The sequence below is a fragment of the Carcharodon carcharias genome, chromosome 21, assembly GCF_017639515.1.
Source record: "Carcharodon carcharias isolate sCarCar2 chromosome 21, sCarCar2.pri, whole genome shotgun sequence".
NCBI lineage: Eukaryota > Metazoa > Chordata > Chondrichthyes > Lamniformes > Lamnidae > Carcharodon > Carcharodon carcharias.
In genome coordinates this window covers 66,439,184-66,461,062 of record NC_054487.1, presented here as the reverse complement: position 1 = coordinate 66,461,062, position 21,879 = coordinate 66,439,184, and the positions used below count along the sequence as shown (strand labels likewise).

The 21,879-nt window shown below is 39.7% G+C and overlaps 1 protein-coding gene across 1 annotated transcript; it reads right to left on the bottom strand.

The window, feature by feature from the left end:
• Positions 1 to 601: 601 nt before the first annotated feature.
• alx1 (ALX homeobox 1) lies at positions 602 to 21,013 on the bottom strand. Its single transcript, XM_041216282.1, has 5 exons — positions 20,810 to 21,013; positions 18,686 to 18,701; positions 13,396 to 13,700; positions 3,739 to 3,867; positions 602 to 982 (listed from the first exon to the last, which is right to left on the bottom strand). Exons 1-5 carry the CDS (start codon positions 21,011 to 21,013, stop codon positions 662 to 664), a joined length of 975 nt encoding a protein of 324 aa, XP_041072216.1. The 3' UTR covers positions 602 to 661.
• Positions 21,014 to 21,879: the final 866 nt, after the last annotated feature.

Genomic DNA, 21,879 nt, shown 5'->3' with positions numbered 1-21,879 from the left:
GTGCATTAAGATGAAACCACAAATGAGATGCTTTAGTTATGAGGAGAGACTAGAAAAAATTGCCTGTTTTCATTCAAGAAAATATGAGCAGGAGATCTAATGGGGATATTTAAAATTATGAGAGGTTTGATAATGTACATTGGGAAAACTTATTTCCACTTATAAGTGGATCAGTAACTAAAGAGCAGTTAAAAATATCAACAAGAATGTAAAAAGGGAGGTTTGTAATTTTTTTACATGGAGGGTTGCTAGGAGAACGGGTGCAAGCAGTATGCAGATTAGTCTTTAAAAGAGAAGTGGATAAATATTTGAAAAGGTGATATAAATTAAGGGCAGAGGAATGGGACTGATGGAGAGTGCTAGCACAATTACATTGGGCCAAATGGCACCCTGTTGCACTGTAAAATTCTATAATTTAATGTGTACACTACAGTCTTTAAACAGCCACACAATCTTTTGTTCAATCAATTCAGCTTTTGATACAATCTTCTCTAGCAGTATCAAGAGTGCTTAGAATAAAATAACCTGTGCATTACTCCCCACTGATATGTTTTCAATTACTTCCTTGTTTAAGATGTAGCAGCTTATTAATGTTTTCCAGGGACAGAATAGCCCAGACATGTTCATTAATGGTTTGTCTTCTGTTGTCATGAAACTTCCATTACATCGCCCATGATATGTTGGCAGTGTGTTCTTTGGCTTTCATTCGAAGCACAGCAATACTCGATGATCTTCGTTCACACTCTGGCCTTGGCTCGAAGGCATGTCCATCAGAGGAGCCAGAAAGTACAGAGTCATTGAAGAGGTTGTTCAGAGCAACTTGATTGAACTGGCTTTGGTGATTTGATATGCCCATGTAGGCACTGCCATTTCTGTGTGAGTGAGGGTAAGGTGACATACAGGGGGATGATTCACGTGGTAATACGCACGATGAAACTGCTGAGCCAGTGGAGCTATTCCCTGCCCACAAGTTGTTTTGCAGCTGGGGAGGCAAAAAAAAAGAGCAGACGAGAGCATGAATATATCCATTTTCTATTCAGGTTTAGAGTTCTGCAGCTGCTGGAAACCCGGTAAAACTTCATACCATTTTGTTTCTTCAACATTATTATTTAACATTTTACAGTACAAGTCTTTTTATCTCATCCCTTGAGGGCAAAATTAATCACATAAAATTTCTGTTCTCTTTTCCCAAATAATACATAGTAAGGAGGGAATGTTTCAGATTAAAATCCTGAGCTCTTATTAGCATCTACAAATAACTTTTAGAATACAGTCAACTCCTTGTAACAGATAAGAATTTAACATTTGCTTTTTGCTTTTAAATGTCCTAAAGGTTCAGATGAGGAGTTTTTCTTTACATTCCCAGGTAACTAAAACTAAAGTGATCTGAGGGGAAATTTGTTTTTCACTAGGACTGTGTAGGCGAATATTTTCATCCTATTGGAATTGACCAGAGATAATGGACCATTTTTCAAGAGGGGGAGTTAATCATAGGACTACAAGGATTGCTGATGTTTAATATCTTTAAAATAAAGCTCCTGAACCCTGGAATTCCAGGAAGATGGCTGTGCCAGCAGAACTTGTGCCTGCCAATTGGTTTTGTCCTGTACCCGTCCACAATGCCAGGGTTGGGGAATTTACCATTGTTTTAAGTTGGTGCAGGTTCCAATTCAGCACAGCTGGGGTGCCTGAACCCAAAGGGGGCTGGAAGGGTCAGTGCAGGTCCTTGCCCCAGCAGAACAGAGCCACATAAGCTGAGTGAAATTAGTAAGGAGGCTGAAGGGCCTGGAATTCAAAAAGGAAAAACCGATTGCCACAGGATTTTTTTCATAAAGCTGAAAGGACGCCACTTCCACTATTCCATTTTTTTAAAAAATTATTCTCAGGATATGGGTGTCACTTGCAATTGTTCACATTTATTGCCCAGAGCTCATTGCCCTGACTGCATGGCATGCAAGGCTACTTCAGAAGGCAGTTAAAAGTCAACCACATTGTTGTTGGATTAAACTGGGCAAGGACAGCAGGTTTGATTCCGTAAAGGACATAAGTGAACCAGTTGGGTGCTTACAACATAATCGCTTCTATTGCAGCTTTTTAATTCCAGATTTTTGAAATTTTTTTGAGGTATTAAGAATGAGTCAGAGACTGAGTAGTTAAAGAGAGACAGTTATTGTTCACACAGGATGGTGGGGTCAGAGGGAACGAAAACTGTGTGAGAGAAATCTTACAGAGATTTCAAAGAGAGAGAGAGAGAGAGAGAGAGACCCAGAACATGACAGAAAACATTATGGAGTTTGCAAAATGATGAGATGGGGGCAAAGGAAAAAAATGTAGTTTTGAAAATTTGCAGAGAGAAAAGGAGAAAGTCAGATGGAACAGATCCTCACAGAGACAAAACCTTCACAAGTTATATTAATAGGAAAGAAAGAAAATATATAAACTGAAGTTAAAGTACAGAAGTTGGAGAGAAAATATCACAAAAACTAAGGAGAATACTGAACTAATTTGCTGTCATTTGACGCAATACTGCACAAACAACATATATCATATGTTCTTTGTCGATTAATAAACTGATTTTTTTTAGACTACTTTTGGGTTGGTTTTTAATGACCACATTAGATTTTGTAGCCATCCATTCTGACTGGGCCGAAATTTGAACCCAGCACCTCAAATATCCTGGGCAGGATTTTCCGCACTCGCCCACCGCTGGGATCTTCCGGTCCCGCCACAAGTCAATGGACTGCTGGCTGGGGGGAGCGCTGTCTCGCCCGCGGCGGGTCCCACCCGCGATGGGGCCGGAAAATCCCGGCTCCTGAAAACCTGAGATCACTGAATTCCAGGAAATGGGGAAGGGGAAAGGAGACAAATGGGCCGTGAGAAGGATAATCAGAGAATTTACAGCATAGAAGGAGACCATTCAGCCTTTCATGTGTATGCTGGAACAAAGAGAAAGAGACAGGGAAAATGCATTAAAATATCCTATCCATCTGAGGAAGAAAGAGAGAAATCTAGATGAAAACAGATTGAGCTTTTAATCATAAAAGGTTATCATTTTTACAAGCATGGGGCTTAATTATGGGGCCTTTTTGACTGCATTAAAATGACATTAATGCTGGATGCCTTCAATGTTTGAAGGAATCCAAGAAAGTATCAATTGTGCACATCATCTTTGCTATGTAGTAAATTGAGATGTATTTTCGCCCTGTGGGCAATGCAAAAGATGTTCTTCTGTTAACTTCTTAAGGATGGTATAAATCACATGACAAGAGAACAAGAGCTTCCTTCATCTTAAATATTTTGAAGTTATCAGCAGAGGGTGGGAGTCTTCTCCAGTTTGTACTTCACATATCCAAAGTCCAAATAAATGTGCTATTCAAAGATCAAAGTCTCAATTTAGTTAATGCTGTTAGTGTGTTCAATTTGATTCATACATATATATTGATATAATTTGAATGCAGATTGGACTGGTGAATTATATCACCATAATAAGAAATATTTGTCAGATAATATTGCCTGTGTCCATGGAAATGATCAAAAATTTATTGAAGCTCAGCAATAGCTGGCGGTGTTCTATGTTTGTATTTCATCACTCCAGAGGGAACTTCAGTTACCACACCCGGTAAATACATACACCAACAGCAAACAATTTTACTTTTAAACATCACTAAAGCCATGTGATTTTTTTTTAATGTGCCAATTTACAGCATAACATTACCCACTGTGCCATTTTCTACCTACCTGTGGATAAGTCTCTGTCCGGGGCAATAGAGAGACATCATAGGAGGTTGCAAAGTGGTTTCGAGCTTGTTGTAGCTGTCCATAACGTTCCCTCTTTCTCCATTTTGCTCTTCTATTCTGAAACCAAACCTGCAAAGAAATAAAGCACCTTTGTTCTAATTTCCTGCATTAGAGAAGTTGTCAGACAGCTAATTAATGTTGGGGTACGCTGCCTGGCTGAAATGGAATCCCTTCATTTGGTCTGACTTCCAAACAGGGAAATCTTCTGAAACTTTTACAAATGAGTATTTTTAAACCTTCCCATGTGATAGATCCCTTGAAAATATTGGAGCAAGCCCAAGGAATCCCTACAAATATTAACAAGATCCCAGTGTTCTCAACCTTAACTTTAGAAAATCTCGCCAACAAAATCAGGTCAACTTTGTAGAAAATATTTGCGCTAGTACATTGTAAGAGCAAAAAATGTGCTAATGAGTAAATACAAATTCTCATGACTTCACAGACACCAATTTGAAAATTTCAGCTCTACAGGCACAACGGAATAAAAATTCACCCTGGGCAGTAGCATCAAACAGACAACAGCAAATTGGCAGATTTAAGAAAATAAGGTGGATTTTTGATCTACAAGAGGGTTATGGGGGCAGGCAGGAAAGTAGACTTGAGGCCTCAATCAAACCAGCGATTATCTTATTGAATGGCAGAGCAGGCTTGAGGGGCTGATGACCTCTCCTATTTCTTGTGATCTTAGGCAGAGTGTTAAACAGGCTGTTAATTTGCTATTGTCTGTCTTAAATTCAAGCTCAAGGCAACTTTATATCCCAATCTATCCATGCTTAGACAATCTGCATTCATAGGTTTGGTTAAGGTGTTAGCTGTGGCTCAGTTGGTAGCACTCTTGCCTCTGAGTTAAAAGGGTTCAAGTCTTACTCCAGGGCTTGAGCATAAAAATCAAGGCTGACACCCCCAGTGCCATACTGAAGGAGTGTCATTCTGTCAGAGGTACCTGGTGCCATCTTTTGAATGAGCTTTTCGCATCACTGTTTGTAGGTGCTTGCTGTGCAATAATTGGCTGTCATGTTTCCTATTTTACAACAATACTACATTTCAAAAGTATTTCATTGGCTGTATGGGGTGATGGTGGTGTAGCCTAGTGGTAATGTCACTGAATTAGTGATCTAGAGGCCCAGGCTAACAGGCTAATGCTCTGGTGATATGGGTTCAAATCCCACCATGGCAGCTGGTGGAATAAATCTGGAATATAAAGCTAGTTTCAGTAATGGTGACAACAACAATTATCATTGATTGTCATAAAAACCCATCTAATGCCCTTTAGCAGGGATGGAGTGCTACGAGAGCACTGCTATTCACCACTGGATGGTAAACTCTCCTTTGCTGATTGACCATATTGGTTAAATGCCCCACTTGATTTTTTTTCTTTCCACTGATCTCAGTGGAGTCCACTCCATTAATTGTCTGACTGGATTTTCAATCTATAAGATTGATGTTGATTTTAATCCTCACTGCCTCCAAAATTGAAGCTACTTGTTTCCAGGGATAACACACACAAGGGGATTTGGTTCATTGATGGCAAAAATCAGGACTGGAGGCAAATCCTCTCACAACCATATGGGGCTGCGTGCCCTGTGACGCAGAGGCAGGCAACACGTTGAGTGAATTCTACCTGCGTTATTATGTGGGGCACAAGGGCAAGTTTGGCCATGAATTCCTAGAGTTTGAGTTCATGCCAGATGGTAAGAGTTGACCAGAATATGGCCAGAGTTGGCCAGAGCTTGTGGTGTGGCTGTTAATCCGAAGCCTGGGGAGGTTAAGAGGTGACGAAGGGAAGGCTGGGCCCAGGGTCCCAGGCCTCGGCCTCACGACGCTGCTGCTGAATATCTCTGAGTCAATGTGCAGCAGCAGAAACAGTAGTAATCCTCCTGTATAGCTAGCTCCCTGACTGTAAAAAAAATACAGACCTTACAACTCCCTGCACACAACTTTCTCATTAATGGGCATTTCAGGGTCTTTGAAGCACAAGGTTCCCGGGATCTAAAGCAGCATCAATATCCCCAAACACCCTGCTGCATTTTCCTACTGAACATTAATTGCTTGCTATGATGGCCTGAGGATGTGAAATACGGTATGTTGTTTATATTCTTTGTTGGCAGCTTTACATGGAATTTACAACACAGAAACAGGCCATTTGGCCCACCTCTTCTATGTTGGTGTTTAAGTTCCACACAAGCCTCTTGATCATACTGTCAGGGTAACCTTCAGCTTCTTTCTTCCTCATGTGTTTGCCAAGTTCCTTGAATGTATATATACTGGAACCATTGAATGGTTACAGCACAGAAGGAGGCCATTCGGCACATTGTCCCTGTGTCAGTTCCCTGCAACAGCAACTCAGCTATTCCCACTCCTCCACCTTTTTCCTGTAGCCCCATAAGATCTTTTCTCTACAGATAATTATCCAGTTCTCTTTGAAACCTGCAACTGAACCTGTCTCCAGCACACGCTCAGGCAGTGCATTCCAGATCCTGACCACTTGTTGCATAAAGACGTTTCTCCTCATGTTGCCTCTGGTTCTTTTGTTAACTACCTTATGGTTACTGTTCCCTTCTGCTGGTGAGAACAGTTTCTCCCCACTTAGGCTATCCAGACCCCTCATGATTTTGAACACATCTATTAAATCTCCACTCAACCTCCTCTTCTCCAAGGAGAATAGCCCTAGCTTCGCCAATCTATTCACATAACTGAATTCTCTCATCCAAGGAACCATTGCTTGGTTGAAATATATAAGATCCTGAGGGGTCTTGACAGGGTCAATATGGAGAGGGTGTTTCCTCTTGCGGGAGAATCTAGTACTAGAGACCATTGTTAAAAAATAAGGGGTCATCTATTAGGACAGAGATGAGGAGAATCTTTTTCTCTGAGGGTTGTGAGTCCTCAAAAGGTGGTGCAAGCAGAGTCTTTGAATATTTTTAAGACTGACGTAGACAGATTCTTGATAAATAGTCATGATCTAACTGAATGGTGGAGCAGGCTCAAAGAACCAAGTGGTCTACTCCTGCTCCTAATTCGTATGTTTCTATCTTTCTATTCTTATAAAATCTTTTCTGTCCCCTTTCTAAAACCTTTGCAGCACTTAAGGCTGAAACAGTGTTTTATGAAGCTTCATAACTTACTTGCTTTTGCACTCTTTGCCCTTATTTATAAAACACAAGATTCAGTATAATTTATTAACTGCTTTCTCAACCTGCCCTGCCACCCTCAATAATTTATGCACATATACACCCAGGTTCCTCTGCTCCTGATCTGAAGAGGAGTCATGCAGACTCGAAACATTAACTCTGTCTTTCTCTCCACAGATGCTGTCAGACCTGCTGAGTTTTTCCAGCATTTTTTGTTTATGTCCTCTGCTCCTGCATTTCCTTTAGAATTGTACCCTTTATTTTATATCACATCTCCTCATTCTTCTGACCAAGATGTATCACTTCATATTTCTCTATACTAAATTTCATCTGCCACATGTCTGCCCATCTCACCAACCTATCTATATCCTCTTGAAGTCTATCCCTATCTTCCTCACAGTTCACAATACTTCCAAGTCTTGCATTGTCTTCAGATTTCCAAATTTTCCCCTCTACACCCAGGTCTAGGTTATAAATATAAATCAAGAAAATCAGTGCCCCCCCACCATATACCATCCCCCAGTCAGAAGTAAGTAAATCTTTCTGTAAATCATGTTTTTAATAGGTTTGAATTAAATAATTAAACTGTTGCATAATGAAAGTCTAGCTATGCTATAGATTAATGACTCAAAATACCACATGGTTGGAAATAAAATGCCTACCGGCACTAATATTTTTCACTTAAAAAGCATAGTTTTACTGACGTTTGGAGATTCAGATGGTTGAATAGGAAAACAACAGAATCGTAGATTTAGAAATGAAATGCCCAGCACATTTTCTTAGAGGTCCAGCAGCTCAAAATTTGGCACTACACCCCCTGCCCTTTAGGGAAGGAAATCTGCCATCCTCATGTGACTCCAAACCCATGCAATGTAGTTGACTCTGAGTGGCCTAGCAAGCCACTCAGTTTAAGGGCAATTAGGGATGGGCAACAAATGCTGGCCTTGCCATGAAAAAAATAAAGAAAAAAAGTGCTTTGGCAATCCTGAGGTTGTGAAAGGTGCTATATCAATGCAAGATTTTTTAAGGTAGTGCAAGGCTACCTTACATATATACACATTAATACATCAACATTTGTTTAGGTTGGCTTTGGAAGACTGGCATCCACAAGTCAAATCAATGGGCAGAATTTTCTGCCTGTCGGGCAGGCCCGACCCAATCTCCGGTGGGAGGGGATTCGATCCCTGTCGGATAAGCGGGGCCCGCCGCCATTTTAAGTGGGCGGGCCAATTAAGGCCCACCTAGCATGACGTCCAGCGGGACAAAGTCACATGAGATGGGACATGTTAATAAATTTCACTAAAACTTTATTAAAGTTTTTTAAACCCTACATGGAACCTCATCCCGCTGGTGGATGAGGTTTCATGTTTTTTCAGAAGCCCACTGGGGCTCCTGGCCTGCCCACCAACCTTAAGGTTGGACAGGCAGATGCTTTCATTGTTTTAATTAGCCTGTCAATGGCCTCAATTGGCCATTGACAGGTTGGTGGGCGCACAGCTGATTTCACTGTGCCCCCGTCTTCCTGAAGATTTAAATGGGGCGGGATGACGTTGGGGGTTCCTCTCGATGTCATCCCCCATCATTTTGCGCGTCAGCAAGCGGACCCCGGCCCTGCTCGCCAACGACAAAATTCAGCCCAATATGTTTAGCCTGCTAAATCATTTCTCTCATCCCAGTAATGAGCTTGTAGATGCATGAGAAAGGATCATGATCCTGGTCTACAATGAAGGAAAATAAAGATTATTCACAGGCACTCCTCCTCCTCCAGCCACCATGCCCTAAGAAAGCATTAGCAACCATGGACTTCCATTGGATTGGTTTATGATTATACTTGGCAAAGTACCGCACTGATATGCCATAAGGCATATTGGAAGGATTTACAAACTAAGAATCAGGCTGTCTGACCACATTATGCATGCATTTTCCAGAGCCATCAATTCCTGAAGTAGCCCAGAAGTAGGGATTCTACTACTGCACCACAAGACCACACAGGCACTAGTCACCCATAATCCAAACTAAGCACCAGCACGAGAGTGACCTCCATGGTCATCAGAGACCAACACCACAGCCCTCAGTTTAAGCAAGGATTTACAACTACACCCTCATTCTCTATTTTTTTGAATGTAGACCAAAGATCCCACTTTGACTCTCCATCACTAAACTCTGTTTATCCTGACAGTATGTACAAGAAGTGGGTTAGGAAATAGCAAAATAAAACAAGCTGAAATGAAAAAGACTTTTAGAACTAAAATAAAAAACGCATATAGGTTTTTATATTTAAGATATTTAACATAATAGGCTAGATGATTATCAATTTGTACAAACCAATGATGATATAGGCATGGCCTTCGGTCCTAATAAATCACCTAAATCTGAAACTTGGAAGACATTAGGAAGTCAACCATTGATGAGATTGTCCAACCACTCATAAAAAGGACCTGATAATATTCCACATAGTGCAGTCAAGGCAGAGTTTGTAAGATAATTGGAAACAGATTATGGGAGAAATGGGAAGCAAAATCAGTGCTGTGGCTGTTGCAAAACTCTTGGCATGCTCTCCTCAACATGTCATGTTAAAAACACAATTATCTCCTTTACGTCTTTTCTGTTGTTGGTGAGATCACACAATTTACAACACTCAGCCCGCTGGCATAATTTAACAGGAGCTTATAAATATTCATGATCTGTCTGTTCAAATCAAGGAAAATGAAGGCATTGATTATCTTACTGGGTTTGTGCAGTTGATCCTTGATTTTTAAAAAAGACATCTTGATCGAAACACGCAACTTGGAAATGTCTATACAATGAGTAAGGCGGGGGAGGTGAGGGTGTCAGCATAAGGAATGTTGGGCTGTTGTTACCATGCCAGTATGCATTTTAGCATTTAGCTTCATCTCAAGAGCAAGGAAAATTTGTCTTTCCGATAAGATGTTAAACCACTTCTTCCCTCTCAAGTGGATGCAAAAAGTCCCAAGGCACTAATGTGAAGAAGAGCAGGGGAATTATCCGCAGTGTCCTGGCCAATATTTATCCCTCAATCAACATCACAAAAACAGATTATCTGGTCATTATCACATTGCTGTTTGTGGGGTCTTGCTGTGTGCAAATGGGCTACCCCGTTTCCTACATTACAACAGTGACTACACTTCAAAAAATTTCATTGGCAGTAAAGCGATTGAAGACGTCTGATGGTCATGAAAGGCGCTGTAAAAAAAGAAGCCAGTTTAGGCTGATAATAAATAGAACCTGACATGTCACAAAAAGCTGTAAAATTATTAAGGAGCTCAGAATATCTAAAGAAGAACAGCACTCAAGTGATAATATTAAGTCAGCTGAACCCTGGGGCTGTGTGACAGTTTGTAACACTGCAATCCAGCCATTATTGCTATAATACAGCCTTTAATTTTGCTGTTTATGGAAACATTCACCTTCTGCTGTTAATGTGAGTTCCCATTCATGACACAACAAAGGAAGGAGAGTCTGTTTTTAACATTCTTCTATAAGATAGAAACATTTGCAAAACTGCATTCTACTTTGCAGTCATTTTAACAATATGTTACAACAGCATTAACTGGGGTCCACTAATTAAGCAATTCAGAAATTTTAATCATGGTTTTAATCAAAATTCTTACAGGAACCAAAATTTGCCACTTCACGCAGTTGATCCCATTTATTAGCATGAAAGTTTTTTTTAATAGACTCCGACATGCTAATTCTATTATGAATCCTCCCCCCCCCCCGCAACTATGATCCCGGTCTACCATAAAGGAAAATAAAGATTATCCACCATCTCTTTCAGGATACGGAATGGGGAGATATTATGAATTTTGTCTCAACAAAGTACAAAAGAAGCTGCAGAAGGCTTCCTCCAGATTGGCTATGGGGATTTATGTTGCTCTGCCTAGTGTGTTATTGTGTGTGAAGTTCTGTTAAGGGTTTAGCGAGTGCTTAAAGAAGATATAGAATATCAGGAAACTGTTGAATTTGATAAATCCTGAAAAATGAAAATTGGAGTTTTCAAATCTGAAATTGCCAAGCCTGTGTGGTATCAGTTATTATATTTCAGTTCTTGTAGTAATTGCCTACCCTGAGGTTATTACAGCACATGCACTATACTGACAGCAGTCAATAACTACTACATGCCCAGAGTACAGCTTAATAGCTCACAGTGACAAAATCTTGAATGAGTTATGGCTGGGGAAGGTAATGCATTAGATGACTTCCTGCAAAAAGCCTCATCAATTCTGTTACTTACTACGTGTCATTTGATAACCAAAATTTTAGGTTAAAAAATCTCAAGAGGATTCTACTTTCTGAGCATACCTGAGTGATAACAAAATACTTACCAAAACTATGTTTAATCTTAGAAGCAGAGATAATAATCAGCTTTCTCTGTTAATCATGATATAGATGATTTGTAAGATCTCAGAGGAGTTATTGAATTAAAACAAATAAGTGCATGCTTCTGCATCTTGTTTTAAAGCCAAATATCATTTGGAGGTACATGTTGATATACCAACAGAAATCAAAATTACTTGCATTGATATTCATATACACAGGTAGGTTATACATGTTAACTATGAGATATGAAAAAATGCTCCATTTCTGCTCATTGTCAAGGTAATGTTAATGTTCATTTTGAGATAACATTCTGTAAAAATACACAGTAACTAGCATAATTTTAAAATTGGTAGTTATCAGCAGTATTTTTTTTACTTTTGCTTCTGTGATCTTTATAGAATTGTTGTCAGAATAACGTTGAGACGAATGGCCCTTTCCATTATTATTGCATAAATGGCAACTTCAATTGAGGGCAGATCTATAGTTAAACACCAACATCCAAAAGCTGCTATCCGAGTTGCACAGTTCAGCTTTTTGTTTTGCAAGTGTGACATTTCACTGTGAGCCTCACCATTGACATACATTGAAGTTGCTAAATTTTGTTTAGGAGATACAAATTAAGCTTTCCACAGATAGTTAGGGCTAGTAATTAGTAGTGTCAGTTCTCTTTTAACAACAATGATTGTTAATTATTGCCAATCAACTACTCTGGTACTGCGAATGAACTAGTAACACGCAGAATCTTATTCCTCCATGTTTTGAATTTCTCAGGAAAATTTTAATAATATCAAATATTAAATTTTAACCTTTCGGCCGTGGCTCAATTGGTAGCATCTGAGTCATAAGATGCCACGTCCCACCCCAGGGCTGGAAGACAAAAATCAAGGCTGACACTCAGTGCACTACTGAAGGAGCACCGTGCTGTCGGATGAAATGTTAAACTGAAGCTCCCCTCTACCTGTTTGAGTGGAGGTAAAAGATCCCATGGCACAATTTTAAAGATGAACAAGTGAATGATCCGCAGCATCCTGGCCAATATTTATCCCACAATCAACATCACAAAAACAAATTATCAGGTCATTATCACATTGCTGTTTGTGGCAGTTTGCTGTGTGCAAATTCTGTGTTTCTTAAATTACAAAAGTGACTACACTTCAAGAGTACTTCATTGGCTGTAAAATGCTTTGAGATGTCCAGTGGTCATGAAAACGGTGATACAAAGGAAACTATTTTTTCTTGTTTCCTTATTGCTCCCCTTTTCTCTGCCTTTATCCAATCTCTCTTTCGCTCTCTTTATTTCTCTTCCTGCATCTGATTGTATTCACTCCCTTTAATTCACCTGTTTTCTCAGTCTTTTAGCTGTTTAGTTCCCAATCTTTTTTGGTTAAGGTGATACCCTTTTGGTTGCCCTGATCACTCAGGCCCCAGATGCCTTGCTTACCTTGGTACACCTTTATCAGCTTGCACTTACAGCAAATTTTTGGGAAACTATTTTGAAGCTGAAGGTGCAGAAGTAAGTCTGACTAATGCTAAATGCCCTTACTCCATAGCTTTCATTTTGTGGTCAGCAGCAAAGGAAGTTTTTGCTGTCTCCTGTGGTAAAACATGCCCTAATCCAACATCTGAGGATCTATAGCATCTGTGAGCACTGCAAGAAACAGTGACACTCTTCAACCAATCAGAATAAAGAGTCCTTACTAACCCATACCAATTCTAAACCAGGAAGTATAAAGCTGGAGGTAGAAATTACATTTAAATTATGTGCATAAAATAAAGATTGAGGAAGATAGATGGGATTAAGAGAGATTAAAAAGACAGACACGAAAAGTAAAGTCATTTTTTAAAATCTCCAACACTAATTAACCACAGAAGGAATGAGATTCTACACTTGTAAACATAAATTTTCAGTCCATTAATGTTGTTTGGATAGTAATATTTATCACAGTGCTAAATATTCATTTACTGCTGAAAGTACCAACCCTAGCCTTTTCTGGTATGTATAACGTATAACTATAACAATATTAACTTACAGCAGTTAACAATAATGTTACCAATAGCACATTGACAATATGGCTTTATAGATTTTTTTTTACTGAGTAATGGAATGAATGATTAAGTCATGTACCTGTACTCTGGCCTCAGTGAGCTCTGTCCGTAGAGCCAGCTGTTCCCTGGCATACACATCGGGATAATGAGTTTTTTGGAAAACCTTCTCCAGCTCCTCCAATTGTAAACTGGTGAATGTTGTCCTATTTCTCCGCTTCTTTGTGCTGGAGACATTAGAGTCGCTCTTGTCGACGGTTTGATCCACGATGGATTTCTCTTCCAGCCCTTTTGGTGGCGACACCTTCATGTTGCAGTAGTTTTCAACAGGTCTTGATAGGTCGGTGCACACAGCCTGGCCCATCGACTTTGAAACACCATAATTGACTGGATGATAAAGGAAATAATCAGACATTTGATGCAGGAAACTATCCACATGTGATGTTTGCCAACCATGACTTCCAGTAAGTTACTAACAAACAATATAATTTTTAAAACAAACTTGTTAAAAACTGCTGATGTTAAGCAGGAACATAAACATAGGTTTGTCACCAGCTGGTTAAAGAATAAACAAATACCATAGATCATGGCGCAGAAGTTGACACGGTGTATAAGATGACCCCATTTTTTGGCCCCAAAAAATCATGTTTTATCCTATGCTCGGCAAAATCCCCTTTTTCAGCCACAACATGATATACTCTTGTTAGTTGTCAGCCTCAATTTTTCACCCCACAAATGGATGTTTCACTTACCGGTACTTTATTACAGGGCGCAAAGGATCATGCAGGTGATACGGGCCATGTTGCAAAGACGCATGGGAGTTTAAGGCACGCCCACACAGAGCAGATTCTGCATGGCAAATGACAGAGATGGCAACTACCCATACCCACATTAGCAGCTCAATTTTACACTCAGCATATAAGTTGACCACCATTTTTGCAGAGATTCTGAGACTTCAAAGGTCAGTTTATACACTAACATCTATGGTATTTCAAGACTTATGGCAAGACTGAAAACTGAAAGAGAAGCAAATTCTTTTTAAAAAACTGGGCAAAACAAAAGTCAGAGGAGGAAAAGAGATACTTGAGTTGATTTTATAGATTCATACTTCCCACCATGGTGTTTGCCCATTCATTAAAAAAAATTAAGAATTTGCATGTGGAGGTCAGCAAGGGATGGAAAATCTTGCAAGATCTACTGACCCTGCACCTGAATTCATGATACACACATTTGCTGATTGAAGTTCCTCATAAGGGGCACGAATTCCTTAATCCTAGAACCTCTGCTGTTTTTGATATATATTAATGGCTTAGGCTTGTACAGGGGACAATTTAGAAATTTGCAAAATGACAGAAAACTTTGAAGTGTAGTAAACAGTGAGGAAGATAGCAATAGGCTTCAAGATGGCACAGGCAGGTTGGCAGGATAGGTGGGCATATGGTAGATGAAACTTGATGCAGAAAAGTGTGAAGTGATATATATTGGTAGGAAGAATGAGGAGAGACAATTCAAGTTAACTGGTGCAATGTTAAAGTGGGTGTGAGGATAGAGAAAACTGGGAGCATTATTGTGCACAAATCTTTGAAGGTGGTAGGACTGGTTAATAAAACAGTGAATGAATCATTTGGATTGTAGACTTTATAAATCAAGGTACAGAGAACAAAAGCCAGGAAATTATGAAAAACCTATATAAGGCACCAGCTTGGCCCCAGCTAGGTTATTGTGTCTAATTTAGGTCACCACACTTCAGGATATATGGAGAGGGTATAGAAAAACTTACTAGAGTGGTTCCGGGGATGAGGAATTACAGCTACAGGGATAATCTGGAAAAATGAGTTATCCTAGCACAGCAAGCTAAGGAGAGATTTGACAGAGGCATTTGAAAGCATGATGGTTTAGATGGAGTGATTAAAGAGAAACCCTTTCTAATGGCTGAAGAGTCACTAACCATAGGGCACAGGTTTAAGGTGATCAGCAAAAGAACCAGAGGCATCATATGGAAAAAAGAACCAGAGGCATCATATGGAAAAATGTAGTTAGTCAGTGGCTAGGATTTGAAATGCATTGCTCGATTAAGTAGAGGACACAGGTTCAATAATTGCATTCAAAAGGGAATTGAATAAATACTTGAGAGAAAAGTTTGCAGGAATTAGGGGAAATAATGGGGATGTGGGGTTAAAGGAATTGATCTTTGAAAAAGCGAGAGCAAATTTCGTGAGTCAAATGAACTGCCCCTCTGGCATATTGTGCAAAGGTTCTATAACTCCATCCTTATGAGCTGAACAGGTTTTATTGGTAAATTTTGTTGGCTAAATCGCTTCTATGGTATGTGATTGAAATATTGTAAAAAAGTGAAGACTGCTGAAAGAAGTGTGAAAATCACCTCAGTGAGGCAATGAAAAAGAGTGAAAAGAGCTAAAGGCCATGAAAATTGCTGATTGCAAAATTGCAAATGTTTAAATCAGAAATAAATTTAGAAATGGAAATTCTGAGAAATCTACAACAGGCTACCAGCAACTGAACTTTGGATATAGGGCTCCGGCTGGATCCACATTTTGACGAAGGGTCAAAACTCACAGCTCCATCCCTCCTGTCCTCTTGCTAGATGCCAAGGACAAGATTAACTCAGGCAAAACCCATCCACTTGCACGGACTTAAAATTGGGCCCCAAACCTCCTTCCCTAGAACTGCTTGCCTCTAAGTTCCTGATAGAGATAGCCAAAGTCTGAAAGTTTCAAAAGCCAATTCTCAGACCAGAGAAACCCGAGATATTCAGCAGAAAGACAGGATGTCATTTTTACTTTCATATCTGACAATTAAAGTAAGTTTATCAGTGCTGTCTATTAAATGGCCACAAAAATGAAGGATAACTATTGTCATTGTAAGTTTTATGTACAAGTAACTTGCAAATTGCCCAATTGGTGAAGCAAAATTTGTAGATGCATGGATTAATGGTAATACAAATAAATGAGTTTGGGGGGGTGGGGGTAGACTATTAAGGTGCCATTCCCTGTGCATCCTGCAAAATGAGTGGTGTATATCAGTGCCAATTGGGAGACTTAATCAAGTCCTAAAATCAGCTCAATAACATAGTTGAGTTGGAAAGAAACCCACTAACATCAGGTTACAAAATTGACCAGGTGTACACCGGATAACTGAAATTGGTGATTACTCTAATTTAAGAGACAATGCCCTTCTTCATTGACCAAGATCTGTAATTATTATTTTTGTTGCAAGTGCAAACTAAACTTATTTTGCAAAGTGAATCATTTTATTTCTTTGTTTTTATCATGCAATCTTTTACTGATAAGGCCTAAATTTAAATTGTTTTTTTAACGGGCTCATTTATATGATCAGTATACACAGCATAACTTTGAATTGAGTTATTTGAAACCGCTTAAAGCTGGCATTATTTTGGGGAAATCTCTACTTGCACACAACCGGAACGGGGCCGATATGTAAACAGTAATATCTCTGACACATTCACATCCTTGTCACTTCCCTTATTACCATTACCGTCTTCTCACTTCTTGTCACGCCAAAGCCATGTTTCAAACACCAAATTGTTTGATACTTCATTTTTTTTAAACACCAGCGGCAAGTATCCACATCTCCCTCATAACAACTGAGTAACATTCCAGCTACGGTCAGTTCCGACAGCGGGTTCGAGGGCAGCAGCTTCTATCTTTGATTCAGGGATTGATGGAAAAATGGTTGATCGTGAATATTTCTCAAGGGGAAACCAAATCATTTCGGGTCAAAACCTTATTGTCACTGCGTGTTTACTGTAAGTTTTAGAGCTGGTAGATTAGTAGTGACAACATAATCCGCTATTTCTGGATACCGTTACTGGAGACATTCGCTCGTTACCTTCTCTCTCCCGGCGTTTTGTTTTATTTTAGTCTGGCATTCAAACTAACTGCTTTCTGAATCTAGGGCATATATTCCATATCGCAATCTTTTGTGGGGCAGTTTTTTTTTACTGAGCCCCAACATAGAATGACATGGTATTTTTGTGAAATAGCAGTCCAGTGACTAGATCAAATATGACAACATATTCTCTGCACTGTAAACTCCGGCCTATTATTCCCAATGTAGGGCCCGCTATGAAAAGTTACATGTTGCCGGGTAGTGAATTCTCTAACAGGGGCCCGTGCTTTATTTTAAAGGCACCCTCCCCCCAAAATCGTATCATCTAAGCACGCCCCAACCTGCAGCTGGAATTAGTGGTGTCCATTTTATAATTTTGTAAATTCAGAAGTGAAGTTGAGTTTAAATTGGAGGCAACAACAACATTAAATGATGTTCAGAGTTTTTGTGTGCGTGTGATATGGTATTCATGTGCAATTGATATTACTAACCAGGTTATTACGCCGTTTCAAGTGAATTATTTGCCACATAGGTTCAGGCCGGATTACTTCGGCTGATCTAAGACCCGAATTCGGGGTTAAAGTCGTGCTGTGATATATATAGAAAAAAACCTTCTTGAGTTAGATTGTAACTTTGTGTGTGATGGCAATGCGATTATGGGGAAATCGCTTAGATCAAGTTTCAGGCGTTCCCTCGCAGTTTGGTCAAAGTGGAATAAGGGAGCATTAACAATTTTTTTAAAAATCGTTCATGGGATAGGGACAGCGTTTATTACCCACCCCTAAATTAATCCTAATGTGATCAGAAGGTGATCCATGGTTAACTGGCCAGTTTCATGCACATTTTCCAAATGATCTGGAAAGGAAGAATTCTCAGTATTGGACCAATTGTCTTGTTGATCTCTATAAATACCCAAAATAAATGTTCTATTTCTCTACAACGAACGAATATGTTTCAAGAAGCATCGAATAAAACTGGAGACACGTTTACTGCGTTCATTTCTTTCTTCCTTTGCTTTTATTACAAATAATTTATTTTTGTGCAGTATCGAAGCCAGCCGCAGATTCCCCCCCCAAATCATTGTCATTATGCTTACCTGACATCAGAGCCCCGGGTTTCAGTGATTTATTGTTAATTTATACACAGTAAAGCTAAATTAGTTATTAGATCCGATCAGTGCGGGTAGCTCGAGAAACAATTTAATGAAAGCCATGGCAGACTTTATATATTTGCCGGTCGAATGCAACGATGGAAACATTTGACATTTTAACAATTAGATTCTCCTGATACTCGTCAAAAGGCGCAACAGTTAAATCAACATTTGTTTTAAACAACAATTCGTCGGTTTAAAAACACAATTTCGCAAGCCCCTCTCCCCTCCCGCCAACGCACACAAATCTATTAACTATATTTAGCAAAAAGCTTGTCATTGCATTCAAACTCCGTTAGGTTATTGTTTTACACCATTTGTATCAATGTTAACTTTCACAAAGCATATATACTATTTGACCTTTCACACTTGAAAAGGCTTTATTCAGCTGTGTTATTTTATTGACGGGCGCGCGTAGAGAAAAATACAATCTCCTAACGGTCCTTAACCTGTTTCATCATTTGCCTTTTTAAAGTCAGACAATTGATTTCTTCAATTGCATTTCAGAGCAACTTTTAAATGCAATTTCTTCGTGTGTGTGTGTTCAGGACCGGCGGCACGGCTTTCTGAGCATGTCATTGCAAAGAATCTCACTTTAAACACAAGACGACAAATTTGAGTTTCCTTTATAAAAAAAATGCAGCGTGTACATATTTAGAGGTTTACCATATTTGGGGGTGGCCATTAAGTCGGTCAGGACTTATGACCTTTTACTTACAAATAAATGGAGTTTCCTTTCAGCAAAATCCGACCAAAGCGATTCAAAGACAGAGGATGGGGTGAGATATGGGACAGTGATATCAACACTCATAAAATTTAAGGAAACCATCATAAATCAAAGATTCAGTGTCTTCGTATCAATGTTAACCTTGTCCTTTTTGAAATAAAGCAGTAGCCGTCGAAACCGTTCCTTCTAAAATGCACGTTGAGTTCAACCAGTAGAGTAATTGCATTTTAAAGCAATTCTCTTTGAAAAGCTTTAATATTTGCACTGATTAAAGTTAATCCAGAACAGATTGCTTTCTGATTCAGCAGCTATTTCTTTTCGGAACATAGCAGAGCCCAACACTGAACCTCCTAAATTACTTACTATTTCAACTAATTCTCAGGGTACAGGCATCACAGAAAAAGCGGATGTTCTTGGCCGCATTTCCCAGTTAACCCGGGGAAGGTGCTGATGGGTCTTTTTTTCTTGACCCATTCAAACTCCATGGTTTGCTAGGCCACTTAAGAGTCAACCACATTGACATGAGGCTGGAGTCACATATATAGGCCAGTCCAAGTCCCCGATCTATAGGTTTTATTGCAATCAGACAAGTTCATGGTCACTTTTACTGATGCAGGATTTTTATTGCCAGACTTCTTTAAAAAAGTGCTTCGGTCGAATTTGGAGTTTTTTGGTTTGTTACTGCAGGGCACTGAAATATCGGTAAGCAAAACAACCACCGTGTTGTGGCGTAACAAGACGGTAAGAGGGTGACCGGTTACCAAGTAGTGTTCTCCTGGATTTTAATGTGATCAACATTGCTAATTTTTTTTTTGGTGACAGGAAGGTGAATGTTCTTTTGACTGGGCCTCAAACATATTCTCCCTTCGTCCCCGCCGCCGAACATGTTCTAACTGGAACCTTATATCTCGAGTTCTTAATTATGCCGAAGCACCATCAAAGTGTAATTTGCTGCTCAGATTTGGAATTGTTTAGGACTGGCTGAAAGATGTATGAATCCTACATCTTGGAGTGCTCTTTCCATACCCCACCCCCCCCCCCTTAAAAAAATCAGGAAAGTGGTAAAGCAACAGGCCAAAGGTACTGCATTGGGCAGAATCGTATCGCTCTGTAGTCCAGGGGCTGATGACTTAAGAAACCTTTATATTTAGCAAATAAACATTTATGAATTGCGTTTCTTCCCCCCAATCCCAGGAGAAATCAACATGTAAAAGATTGCTTCTTTTAGATTCCAGGAGTTTTCAAGGACAAATGCTTTTTTTTTACGTGCAGCGATGTTAGAGGTGGGAAAAGGGTTTGCTCAAGACTGTACAGTTGATTATTGAAAGGTGAATGATAAATGGCTTGTTACCGTAACACCTCACCTCCACACTGAACAACAAACAGCTTGTTTCCTAATAGATAGCTCTTCCTGTTTGTTATTTATGGTTTTGCTGATAGTGTACACAAGTGGGAGCAAGCAATTCATGAACGGGTCTTTTTTTCCCCCATTTTAAGATGCACGATTATTTAAGTGACTTCCATTTAAGATAAATAACGACAGCTGCGTGGATAACCAGCCGACTATAGCAAACAAATGTTAAAGGCGTTTATTGGCCATGTATTTAAATGTTCTGGTGACAGCGCCGTGAAGCAAGGCGATGTTTAATTTCATACATACCGCGAAAAATTCCCTTTTTCTTTACTGTAAACCAGTTACTTTGGTGGCGACATCGATTGCTACCTACCATTCGCACCGTCTTCGTGAACGGGTGTTTTCCCAATCCGTTCCTGGTGCTCGTTGCTTTCCATATGAATAAAGCTTTGGATGCGTTTTGATGCATTCTTGTTATAGAAAGATCCCCCCTCCATACTCTCCATAACTTGCTCCAGGGTTGCCCCTGCTCCCATGTAATACTCGTTTCCTTTCGAATGATGGCCAACGATGGAAAAATTCTCACTTGTAAATTCCATAATCATCTAAACCAAACGATAGATGGCCTGGATGAAGGTAAACAAACCTGGTCGGGAGCGATCGATGCACGCGCTGCTGAGAATTGGTTGGGATTTGAATAGAAACTGCAGCTTTTGGCCGACGGTGAGGTTTCCAGAAACGGCTCTATATACAGTAAAAGCGCTGTGCAAATGAGTGCAACTTCCTCCCAACTTAATGAATATGCAAATCCCAGAGTCGCTCTCCCCACCCTCGGTCCATCCCCTACCCGAAACGAAAATGCATCGTAAAAAGTGTCTTTGCTGTTTGGAGAGGCGCAGACTTAGTTCATTTTTCAAATTGACATTTAACGTGTCCAGCATGACATTGTGCTATCCAAATGGCTTTGTTTCAATAATTCGCCGTTTCAATCAATGGCAAGTGTCTATTAGCTTTTAATGTGATTGCAGCGCTGAATCTGTCCTTAGTTCTGGTGTGAATCTTGTGGACAATGTATTTAAAGGTTTTTATGCCCGTTAGGTAATTGTATGGTTTCTAGAACAAGGAATATGACAACTTTATTAAGTTTCACTGCAGAGCAGAACATCGAAGCAGGCAAATCAACAGACACACGTCAATCTTTCTAGCTAAGGATGTCAGGGCAGTTTGTTTTAATGCAGATTCCTGGAGTAGGGCTGAAAAGAACACAGTTCTCAGCCAATTCAGCTGCATCAATAAACATAGCAATCATTGACATAGATAGTGGATATTTATTCCTTTCGCTATAATTTTACTCGGATAGATTCAGTTTATAGTTTCGCTTGCACAAGTGATTGCGGTTAGCAATGTTACCTGACTGAAGTTAAATTGCCCACGTCTTACCTTTCCCTTCCCTCCCCGCCTCCCC

Excerpts from the sequence above, each read along its gene's own strand:
- alx1 (XM_041216282.1), bottom strand. The coding sequence starts at position 21,013 with ATGGAATTTACAAGTGAGAATTTTTCCATCGTTGGCCATCATTCGAAA. Across the intron at positions 3,868-13,395 it reads TCACTGAGGCCAGAGTACAG|GTTTGGTTTCAGAATAGAAG; the intron begins GTACATGACTTA and ends ATTTCTTTGCAG. Across the intron at positions 983-3,738 it reads GGACAGAGACTTATCCACAG|CTGCAAAACAACTTGTGGGC; the intron begins GTAGGTAGAAAA and ends TTGCCTCCCCAG.